Source organism: Pseudochaenichthys georgianus, unplaced genomic scaffold (genome assembly GCF_902827115.2).
Source record: "Pseudochaenichthys georgianus unplaced genomic scaffold, fPseGeo1.2 scaffold_308_arrow_ctg1, whole genome shotgun sequence".
Classification (NCBI taxonomy): Eukaryota; Metazoa; Chordata; class Actinopteri; order Perciformes; family Channichthyidae; genus Pseudochaenichthys; species Pseudochaenichthys georgianus.
In genome coordinates, this window is record NW_027262958.1 from 190,239 (window position 1) to 202,531 (window position 12,293).

General features: G+C 42.6%; 2 protein-coding genes and 2 pseudogenes across 2 annotated transcripts; 2 read left to right on the forward strand and 2 right to left on the reverse strand.

Moving 5' to 3' along the window:
- Nucleotides 1–3,746: 3,746 nt before the first annotated feature.
- LOC117442149 (late histone H2A.L3-like) lies at nt 3,747–4,146 on the forward strand. Its single transcript, XM_034078152.2, has one exon. The coding sequence runs from the start codon at nt 3,763–3,765 to the stop codon at nt 4,144–4,146; it is 384 nt and encodes a 127-aa protein (XP_033934043.1). The 5' UTR covers nt 3,747–3,762.
- A 1,504-nt stretch (nt 4,147–5,650) lies between these two features.
- Nucleotides 5,651–6,079, forward strand: LOC117442141 (histone H3). Its single transcript, XM_034078145.2, has one exon. It carries the CDS (start codon nt 5,669–5,671, stop codon nt 6,077–6,079), a length of 411 nt encoding a protein of 136 aa, XP_033934036.1. The 5' UTR covers nt 5,651–5,668.
- Nucleotides 6,080–10,203: 4,124 nt separating this feature from the next.
- On the reverse strand, nt 10,204–10,593 carry LOC117442143 (late histone H2A.L3-like; annotated as a pseudogene).
- A 934-nt stretch (nt 10,594–11,527) lies between these two features.
- LOC117442170 (histone H2B 1/2-like) lies at nt 11,528–11,929 on the reverse strand (annotated as a pseudogene).
- Between the last annotated feature and the right edge of the window lie 364 nt (nt 11,930–12,293).

Below are 12,293 nucleotides of genomic sequence, written 5' to 3' on the forward strand. Positions count from 1 at the left end.
CCCCCCCCTCTGGTTGCTACAATGAAAGAAAAAAAAATTACGGGCCAAAAGTTTTATTTACAAGTATTACAAGTAAGCAGAGGACACCAAACCAACTGAGACCTGTCTGTCCGCTGCATCTACACACACACTGTACCACACACACACACACACACACACACACACACACACACACACACACACACACACACACACACACACACACACACACACACACACACACACACACACACACACACACACACACACACACACACACACACACACACACACACACACACACACACACACACACACACACACTGTACCACACACACCTACACATAATTAGGTTACAGCTGTTGTGTATTTTATTATGTGAAGCACTGAATGGTTTTAGAAAAATATCGACTCTTTGTTTGTAGATATCTACTAAACTAAAGCAAATAAAGAGAGTAGGCCTGTTATACTGAGTGATATATATTCTACACTCTGCTCTGCTTTCTGCACGGACCTCACAGCTGTTCTCACTGTAAACATTGCTTCGCTATGAAAGCAGTTACTAAAATAATATCCAGGGGATGCATGCAGAGCTGTCATTGGCCCTTTCTCATTTCATCAAATCCCCCTCCTCAACTCCTCGACTCCTCGGTCCTCCGGTAGTGACCCGGAAATGAATTGTAGCGCGCCATGTTGAAGGACATCTCATTTCTCTAAATGCACTTCGAGGACCGAGGACCGAGTGTCGAGGAGTCTCTCTGGAGGAGCTATAACCAGGGCCGCCTTAATGCACGGGCTGACCTGGGCTGAAGCCCAGGGGCCTACTGAGATCAGGGGCCTATCATGAGCCAATAAAAAAGTTTAAAAAAATTAATTAAAAAAAAAAAAGTTTTTTATTTCGGATGTTTTTAAAAAACATTTTAATAAACAAAGTCTTGGCTTTCAGAATATGAAACTTTTATTTCCAAAATCACAAGATAAATACATTTTTGAAGCTTGTAAAGGGAAGATGACAGCTCCCCCTCCCTCCGGCTGACATTATGAATGTAAGGCGTATAGTAATCATAGATAACACGGCAGGGTCCGTTACAGTTTGTTTTCATCTGGTTTCAAATAAACAAAGTCTTGGCTTTCAGAATATTAAAATTGTTTCGGCAAATTCAGATGATAAATACAACGTTGAAGTTTGTAACGGCATAATTACAAGCGGAGAACGGAGTAACTTTCCTCACAGCAGGCATAACAACAGCCTGTGTTTCTCGTTCCCCGGGAAACAAACACAATACACACAAACGCAAAAATACACAAACACACACACTCGCGAGCTTCCCCCAGACCAGTAATCCAAACGAAAATATCTTCCCTCCGTAGTATTTTGATCATTTGCTCCGCTAATCAATCAGATCGATGGATTCCAGAGATTGTTCTCAAACATGATGACTCCGAAACAGTCAGTGGGCACCACTTAACAGCCAATCAGAATGAGAATATTTCACATGTGACTTATTCAAATTGCGAATGATTGAGTGACAGATGAAGGTTGTTTAGGAGAAAAAGTTTGAGAAGAAAAAGTTTGAGAGTGGCGCTCGGGAAAGGAAATTGTTGAGGGAAAAGGAGTTTCGAGACAAGCAGCTGTTACAAAACATGCTGAAGCTTCCAGGTTATTTTAAACCTGTAAACCAGGATGAGGAGGAAGGACAGATTAGTTCTGTACCGAGCGGCAGCAGTGCCGGCCGCGGGGCCTCGGAGCCAAGTAGGCCGTCTGGTTCTGATAGCGATGGAGTAGCGGGAGTGGAAAAACAGACAGGAGGGACATTATCTGTTGGAGGAGATGAGAAGACGACGAGGACTTGCTACTTGGAGGGGAGCCAACGGCAACCGGACAAATACATGAGGGAGGCCCGATACGTCACTCATCTGGAGGAGAGGACCAGGCGCGCGTAGAGCAGAGTGGAGAAGTGCGATCACAGAGCCTGCCGAGGCTATAAATGACTTTGATTTGTTGTTTAAATAGGGGGCCTACAAAACCATTAGCCCCAGGGCCTGATGGCAGGTTAAGGCGGGCCTGGCTATAACCGAGGATACACTGATGGGCTCCTTCGTGGATGCATTTCCGGCAACAGAGATGTTTCAAAGAGTCGTGACGCACGGCCGGACTTATCTCAGCCAATGACAGCTCTGCATGCATCCCCTGGATATTATTTTATTAACTGCTTTCATCGCGACGCGATGTTTACAGTGAGAACAGCTGTGAGGTCCGTGCAGAAAGCAGAGCAGTGTGTAGAATATATATCACTCAGTATAACAGGCCTACTCTCTTTATTTGCTATTTTTGCATATTTTTCTAAAACCATTCAGTGCTTCACAATAAAATACACAACGGCTGTAGCCTGTTTTAGGAGCTGTAGGTGCGTGTGGTACAGTGTGTGCGTAGATGCAGTGGACAGACAGGTCTCTGTTGGTTTGGTGTCCTCTGCTTACTTTTGGCCCGTAATTTATTTTCCTCATTGTAGCGACCAGAGAGGGGGGGGGGGGGGATATCCAGTCTCTGATAGTGTTACGTTATTATGAGAGTGCTCTGTTTGATTCTGAAATTGTATATATTTATATAAATATATACATATATATGTGTGTCTGCGTGTTCGCATCTGTAGCCTGTTATTGTCTCATGACACCGCACTGTGAATGAATCAAAGTAAATATAGAAGTGGTCATGAACACATCTGTCCATCAGACAGAGGGCTGCTGCCTCCTGTCATCACTGGACGTCTCTTTAAAATGACCGCTCAGAGGAGAGGAGTTCTCATTTCTCTAACCGCCTGCTGCTTCGCCTCCTCTCTCCTCGGTTCCCCTCCTCGGCTCCTCCGCTCGCATCTCCTGTTGGCGGGACTAAGTCCCGAGGATAGGAGTCGAGGAGGGGAGTTAGAGAAATGAGAAAGGGCCCTAGAGTGGTATACTTGTTTTAACAGTAAGAACAGAAAAACGAGCTGAATTTCCGTTTTTTCGTTTTGGGGCAAAATTGAAAAACAAAAAAAACCACCCGTTTCTGCTTTTTTTTTCAATTAGAACCAAAAAACAAACGGTTAAAACGTACCTTCGTCGTTGTATTACCGAGTAGGTTAACACATACAAGGAATTTGCTTTGGTATTTGGTGCATACAAAGACACAGAATGAAGAATACCTAGCAAAATAATCAAAATAAAATAGAACTATATACATTTTGAGAAGGCATACGTTATAGACCTTTATGAATACACATAATCATAATATGAAATAAGTGATGTCCTCAAACTATTAAAGATAACAAAAGTAGACATTGCACAAATTACAATCTACACAAATAAGTTAAAACTGATGATCATTTTTTTCCCATTACATGTTCAGCCCACGTTACAGCTGCATGTATTTAGGTGGGTGTGTCATTTGAGTTATAATACGGAATATATTATTTAATAAGTGAATTACACACTGTAAATAAACATTAACTATGACACCTTTATGAATGTCTTAATGTTCTCCACACATTGAGACTTTCGCTTCTTAAATTACAGGAGTTTATATTCAGCTTTGAACGGGTGAAAACTATTTCAGAAAATACAAATTGAAACTTTAACGTCTTATTCTGAAAAGAATTCAGGCGGCAGACCGAGCTGTTTTCTGATTGGACGATCACAGTTACGGGTAATCTGACCAATGAGCGTACAGCTGCGCTCCTATATAGTCTGGTGAGAACTGTGACCGAGTTACTTTCTTCTTAACGTCGAAGAATAATCACATAGAAAATGTCTGGTCGCGGAAAAGGTGCAGGAAAGGTTAGGGCGAAGGCCAAGACCCGCTCATCCCGGGCCGGGCTCCAGTTCCCCGTCGGCCGTGTCCACAGGCATCTGAGGAAGGGTAACTACGCCCATCGTGTCGGTGCCGGAGCCCCGGTGTACCTGGCCGCTGTGCTGGAGTACCTGACCGCTGAGATCCTGGAGCTGGCTGGAAACGCCGCCCGGGACAACAAGAAGTCCCGCATCATCCCCCGCCATCTGCAGCTCGCCGTCCGCAACGACGAGGAGCTGAACAAGCTGCTGGGAGGAGTGACCATCGCTCAGGGAGGCGTGCTGCCCAACATCCAGGCTGTGCTGCTGCCCAAGAAGACCGAGAAGCCCACCAAGAAGTGAGCACTCTGAACCCGCTTCTACCAACACCCCAAAGGCTCTTTCAAGAGCCACCCACTTCCAACTAAAGAACACTCCTCTCTTCGCTACACGAGTACTCAAAGGCACAGAACAGTAATCTCCCCCTGACTATATGTTTTGAGGTGTACAACATATAAAACGAGTCCTATATTAGACCAAGTCACTGAAACTAAAAACACCCAAATTATATAGCAATACACACTTGAAACTTAACTATAAAATACTATTAATTATTTTATCTGTATTTCGGGGTGTAGCCTCTAAAGCAAAGCCTTGGCAAACTCCTCTTCACAATGTCCTTCGTATATTCAGCAGGCTAATCACCTCATTCTCAAATGAATAGTGGTTTGGTTTCTACATCTGTCAGAAACCAGCCGAGTGAGCGAGAATTTGAAAATCTGCATCTGGAGTCCAATGAGGTGCTTTCAGTACTTTGACTCCAGGTCTTTGAAGATTCACCAAAAACCAAATAAACAGCAATGTTCAGATCAATTACTTATTTATGTTTTAAATAAAGCTGAATGTATTCTAGTATTAATATCATTCTATAACCATAATACTTTACATAGTCTATCTGTTCATTGTGGCTGTCTTTTCAAACTAAAATGTTCCTGACTTCCTCTACAGTTCCCAGGAGGAGAAAGCCCCTTTTGCTGGATGTCACGTGGTTTCCTCTATTCAATAAGGCTTCTGTATTAATGTTGCTGAATTCTACTTCACCCAAGTAGCATTCAGTACGATTCTCTGTCTACCTGAGCCACGCAGTGCGCCATGCTATATTTCCATTGTGAATGATGCGAGCCAGTCAGCAGTGAATATCAGGACCAAGTAAGATGTTCATGTATTGAATTGATGTGTATTTCCAAGATGCATTCAAGTCATTTCTTCATCTTTCATTGCCAAAAAGTTATCAAATTAATGCTCAAATTTCACACCAGCTGTGACTGAAAGTGTATTTGATTCAGGTCATCGCTTTGCTTATAAATAGCTGACTCCATAGTAGGAAACACAGATAACATATACTTTATTTTCTCCATTTAAAGACATTATTTTGTTATTAGAGAATCAGAAATCATAACGGGTTTGTTGCCAAGTAACACACACTTAGAATTTATCTTGGTGTTTTATTCGCATACATAATAAAAACTATTTTAAGAATGCTATAATAACATTAGAAATATAGTGATATTTACGTCAAAATATTATTATTATAAAATTATTCTATACATAAGAATAATTGTTTCATCATTGCTGGACTTTTGTATCATAGACAAAGTGTTAAAAAAAGCTGTATGTCACACATGGATGTATAATAAGAAAAGTTTAACAAATGAGCGCGACATTTGAATTTTCCAATCTCTACCAACCAATAGTTGAGCTGCAGTGTCACGTGTATACATTCGACCAATCAGCGTCGTTGCCGCGCCTGCTCTGGCTATATAAGAGACACAGACAAGTCTTCCACATTACTACTTTCCAACAGAGAAGCAGACTCCAGCTAGCCATGGCAAGAACCAAGCAGACCGCCCGTAAATCCACCGGAGGAAAGGCTCCCAGGAAGCAGCTGGCCACCAAGGCTGCTCGTAAGAGCGCCCCGGCCACCGGCGGCGTGAAGAAGCCCCATCGTTACAGGCCCGGTACCGTGGCTCTGAGGGAGATCCGCCGCTACCAGAAGTCCACCGAGCTGCTGATCCGCAAGCTGCCCTTCCAGCGCCTGGTGAGGGAGATCGCTCAGGACTTCAAGACCGACCTGCGCTTCCAGAGCTCCGCCGTCATGGCTCTGCAGGAGTCCAGCGAGGCCTACCTGGTCGGCCTGTTCGAGGACACCAACCTGTGCGCCATCCATGCCAAGAGGGTGACCATCATGCCCAAGGACATCCAGCTGGCCCGCCGCATCCGCGGAGAGAGGGCTTAAACTGACCTGAGACCAGAACACCGTAACACAACGGCTCTTTTAAGAGCCACACACTTACACTCTTACAGAGCAACCAGTCCTGAAACACATGTGTGCATATACTTTATAAACACGTTGTCCCCCTTTGGTTATTAACGCATGGTCCATATTAACACATTATGATAGTATAGTACAGGGCTATTCAATTACACATTCAGTTGGGCATTTAAATGCCCAATGTTGGGCATTTAAATACAAAAATAACTGTCAAACCCTTCAGTGCACAAACCCATAACAAGGGATAAGGGTAACTAACATGAATGAATACTACACTACACGTCTACTATAGTAAACTAGCTGCTTACTATCACCTCATGTGTGATTTGTCATCGCTGACTTTCTCAATGGGAGAAGTGACATTTTTAGTTTTGAACAAGAGCAGTGATTTTTGGCTCATAGGATGTCAATGCAATCCTAAGACATTGGTGAAGAGTGCTGTCAGTCAGGGAGCAGCGAGTGCTACTTTTGATTGAGTTCATGTGTGAAAAGTTTGACTCACATTTGTATGTTGATCCAAACATACTGAGCACACAGATCGCTACTTTCTGAATGAAGGGAACTGCTGTTTTTTGACGTCACTCCAAAACTTCGCTGGTCCGTTAGTGCGCTGCGCTTGGGGCATCCGGTTACGGATGAATGCATGTCAATAAGTTTCAGTGTACATTTCCCCCTCGTCGATGGAGGGGACCACTTCCTTTGCTCTGGTGGATACGCCCCCCTCTATTGCAACAGTGAAGGGGTCTCTGACAAAGCCCATCACCTCTGTGGGCAGAGCAAGTCCATCCAATTGACCAAAGTTCTCTTTCAACCTCGCAATGAAATCTGTCATCACATCCGTGATTTGTGCCGGGGATGTGATGGGGATTTGTTGTATTTGCGGAGCGTCGGAAAATGCAGCATCCGACCCGTACTCAAGTCGGTCGCGAAAAGGTCCAGCTTAACTTGGGCAATGACTCGCGCATCTGCTCCACAAGATCAATGACCGATTTGTCTCTGTTTACACTTCAGAGTTGAGAGAGACATGTTTTAGAGTTGCTATCATAGGACCACCGTTACTAGCACCACTAGATGCACTTTCAAAAAACGTGCTGCGTTGTGGTTTGGTGGTTTCTAAGCAACGCGGAGTGTTGCATTCATGGTCTGTACTAGTGTAGGAATTTGGCCACGGGAGGCTGGGCCACTCGGGAGTTGGTTCTGGGCCGCATCTGGCCCGCGGGCCGCCATTTGAATAGGCCTGGTATAGTATATAATGCTGATCCATATTGCTCCTACCGCTGGGTTCTAATGCAGACTCTCATTTATGGCTCGACACTGACATCTAGTGGTGTCTTTAGATAAAGCTCATACTAACAACGTAACTGAATACATAATGTTGTTCTGTAAACATGTGAATATAATTACTAGTCCTGAGATATATGTCTGGGCCATTCTGCCCAAATTGACCAGTCAGGTTGGAAATGTTTTGAAATTGTGTTTTTTCCCCAAAACGTTGTCCATATATATTTTTGTACCATATCTAAATTACACACATCTAGTAAAATAACTACATTTTTATATCGTGTTTTCAGACAGTTGGAATCTTCTTCCTCTACCAAAAATGTTCAGTATGGAAACATAGTACATAAACTATAGTAAAACGTACTATATTAACCTGTTAAGATTGTTTTACCTTCCCTTATCGAAATAGTATTTTAACAAATAGTTCTTGAGGGTTTTCACAATTAAATCAATAAAAGTGAATTTTTAATCAAAGTTCAATTTATACAATTCATAGAAACCATAATGAAATCTTTCTTTGTAAAATGCGTAATACTGATCATATTGACTCCAGAGTTGATGATTGTTGAAATTGAACTTACATTAAACTAATCGGTATCATATCATTTTAGTTGATAACTCAATATACTTATTTTTTTACAAATCATCCAGTGTTTCGGTAGTGACCACAGTATTTAGTTCTCAAGGTTGTTTCATATTCCCTCAACCTTATTGCTTAAAGGGCCCATGGCATGCTTCTCCGGTTATCACCTTTAGCTTTAAAGTAACACACTGATTTTCAGACTTTAACACACATTTATTTCAGAACTATGGGATGTACCTGCTTACCTTTCCATTTTGTCACTACCGAAACGATCAAGTCAATTACTGAAACTGAACCAAATGTTTCGGTCGTGACGATTCTATCTCAAATGGAGCTAAAGAATGCTAGCAAGTACATGGCTAGCATTCACGTTGTTGAAGAGGTTTGCACATAAAGACCTGATACTTTGCATAACATGCAGTGCGTCACTTGCATCTAACTGTGTGTGGGCTGGGTATAACATACAGTTTAGTTTAAACAATATTATTTAAGATGTTACTGATTTATTTAATGTTGAAATAGTGCTGTATAATAGTTTGTACCATGTTTGTTTTAGAGCTACTAAACTAACTCCTAACGGTATAGATATAATATACAATGGTCACATTAAAGAGATGATAACTTCATTAATATATTATGTACCTAGATATACCTAATTTCTTAAAATAACACATAAATAAAGAACTGTTAGAAAGACACACGTGCTAATATTCAATCCACTACAATAGAGCCACTATTTTCGTCCTGCTCCAAACAGTTGTTGGTGAACTGCAGACACCTGCCAACAAGTAGCTCCTGATGGAGTGTAGGTAAACCGAGTTAGACATTAATGATGGGTCCAACAAACGCTGTGGCTTTATTTATGTGGACTGACGGATGTAGAAACCAAAGCGCTATTCATTTGAGAATGAGGTGATTAACCTGCTGGATGCACGAAGGACATTGTGAAGAGGAGTTTGCTTTACTTTAGAGCAGGGGTGGGGAACCTCCGGCCCCCGGGCCGTATATGGCCCGCGAGACCTTTTGGTACGGCCCTCGAGGTCATTTATAAACACACGCAAAAAAGAACAAAATTAAATAAATCTAGACCGCAAACAAATTAAACAAGCGAGTACCTGTTTTTCCTGGCCAAGGTCAGGGTCCTTGAACACAACACGAGCATAACGTGTCATCACGTGGTATATGTCTCGTCTGACAGGGATGCAGTTCTGACGGAGAGCACCAGAACACGGCTCCGGGCCGGGACTTCACAAATCGCAGTACCCATAAGGAGCCGTACACATGCCGCAGTTTTTGCGTGGCTGTGTCTTTAGTTGAAAGCCCAGTGGCGATCTGTTCATCTGTCATACTGATCATAGGCCTACAGTCAATCACTTTGTTGTTATTAGCATCTGGTTAGCTAGCTATGCTAACGAATATAAGAAGCTTTTCCTACAACCGGTGAGGTAAAGGCACATCTTTATATGATCAGTATAGTTCTAAAAAAATAAGAGACTAAAGGAAAAACAGGTATAAAATCCTATATGACAGTAAAAAAAAGTTGTTATAAATGAACAAGAATACAGTTTGAAAGGGGAATGATTTGTAAAATATCCATAAAGAAAAAGAAATCTGCTTCCAGTTCTGTTTCATCTGGGTGTTGAGAGATGTATCCATAGATCTCTTAGTTTTGCTCTCAAAGTGCACCAGATTGATGCTTTTAACTTCAACATTTAAAAAAAAAATCTCCCCCCCCCCCCACTCACTTAAATCATGTCTACATTGATAGGAAAGTCATGGTGAGATATCTGGATGGTTGCTTTTTCTTTGCACAGCATGAAAGAAAGGCCAAATGAATGGGCTGTGATTTTAGTATTTTTAAGCAGAGGTCAATCATTTGTACGGCCCTCGGAGGATGTTGACAAAATGTAAATGGCCCTTGAGAGGAAAAAGGTTCCCCACCCCTGCTTTAGAGGCTACACCCCGAAATACAGATTCAATCATTCATAGTAATTTAGAGTTGAGTGTGTATTGCTATATAATTTGGATGTTTTTAGTTTGAGTGACTTGGTGTAATTATGACTGGTTTTATATGTTGTACACCTCAATACATATAGAGCAGGGGGGAGATCACTGTTCTGGGCCTTTGAGTACTCGTGTAGTGAAGAGAGGAATGTTCTTTAGTTGGAAGTGGGTGGCTCTTAAAAGAGCCTTTGGGGTGTTGGTAGAAGCGGGTTCAGGGTGCTCACTTCTTGGTGGGCTTCTCGGTCTTCTTGGGCAGCAGCACAGCCTGGATGTTGGGCAGCACGCCTCCCTGAGCGATGGTCCACTCCTCCCAGCAGCTTGTTCAGCTCCTCGTCCGTTGCGGACGGCGAGCTGCAGATGGCGGGGGATGATTCGGGACTTCTGTGTGTCCCGGGCGGCGTTTCCAGCCAGCTCCAGGATCTCAGCGGTCAGGTACTCCAGCACAGCGGGCCAGGTTACACCGGGGCTCCGGCACCGACACGATGGCGCGTAGTTACCCTTCCTCAGATGCCTGTGGACACGGCCGACGGGGAACTGGAGCCGGCCCGGGATGAGCGGGTCTTGGCGCCTTCGCCCTAACCTTTCCTGCACCTTTTCCGCGACCAGACATTTTCTATATGTTTATTCTTCGACGTTGAGAAGAAAGTAACTCGGTCACAGTTCTCACCAGAGTATATAGGAGCGCAGCTGTACGCTCATTGGTCAGATCAACCCGTAACTTTGATCGTCCAATCAGAAAACAGGTCGGTCTGCCGCCTGAATTCTTTTCCGAATGAGACGTTACATTTGTATTTTCTGAAATAGTTGTTCACCCGTTCAAAGATGAATATAAACTCCTGTAATTTAAAGAAGCGAAAGTCTCAATGTGTGGAGAACATTAAGACAATCATAAAGGTGTCATACTTAATGTTTATTTACAGTGTGTAATTAACTATTAAATAATATATTCCGTATTATAACTCAAATGACACACCCACCTAAATAAAAAACAATGATCATCAGTTTTAACTTATTTGTGTAGATTTTAATGTGTGTAATGTCTACTTCGTTATCTTCAATATTTTTGAGGACATCTCATTATTCATAAAGATCTATAACGTATGCCTTCATTAAACATAAAAAATACATAAAATGTATATAGTTCAATTTTATTTTGATTATTTTTGTGTCTTTGAATGCACCAAATATACCTAATCAAATTCCTTGTATGTGTTAACCTACTCGGTTAATACAAACCTATTCTCATTCGTATACATACACTATACATACATTATTATATTTGCAGCACGTAAGATACAATATAGCTTATTTGTTAAGCAGTGAAACCTCCAGTGGAAGTGATGTAGATAGACATAATTGAAGTTAATATACCAACAAGTTCTGAACAAAGTATTAAATACATGGTGTTAACTTGTACCATGTATAATTTTAGTTCTATAAAAGGCAAACTATGTTGACGTATATCGGGACACTTTGTGAAAGAGGAAAGCAGCAGTAGAGGGGGTGGGGGATTGGGTGGGGCTCTTAAAAGAGCCGTTGGTTTGTAGCAGCAGCGGCAGCAGGTTACTTGGAGCTCGTGTACTTGGTCACGGCCTTGGTGCCCTCAGACACGGCGTGCTTGGCCAGCTCTCCGGGCAGCAGCAGGGCGGACGGCGGTCTGGATCTCCCTGGACGGTGATGGTGGAGCGCTTGTTGTAGTGAGCCAGACGGGAGGCCTCCCCGGCGATGCGCTCAAAGATGTCGCTCACGAAGCAGTTCATGATGCCCATGGCCTTGGAGGAGATGCCGGTGTCGGGGTGTGCACCTGCTTCATCACTTTGTACACGTAGATGGCGTAGCTCTCCTTCCCTGGGACTTCCTCCTCTTCTGCCAGTCTTGCTGGCGGTCTTGATGACCGCCTTCTTTGAGCCCTTCTTGGGCGCTTTCACGCTGGCTGCTTCAGGCATGATCAACGGTTGAGGGCTCACAAAGTAGAATGTATTCACCGAGAGACAGCGAGGTCTATTTATATTCATGCGATGCAAACGATGCTGTTGCTCGCACGGGATTGGTTGAGTACTGAGCATGCGCAAAACAAATCCCCCTTTGAGCATAGTTTTCGAGAACAGAAGAGAAACATTTTTTTTAATTGAAATCTAAATAATGAAATAAACCAAAAAAGACTTAATACATTACAGTATATTGTTTGTTCAGATTAATATAAAACATAAAATGGTTGAAGAACTTGGTCTTTTAAAAACTGAAAATGATAACCTAAATCAAGAAATATGATATCATACATAAACAATCAGATACTATATTACCCAACGC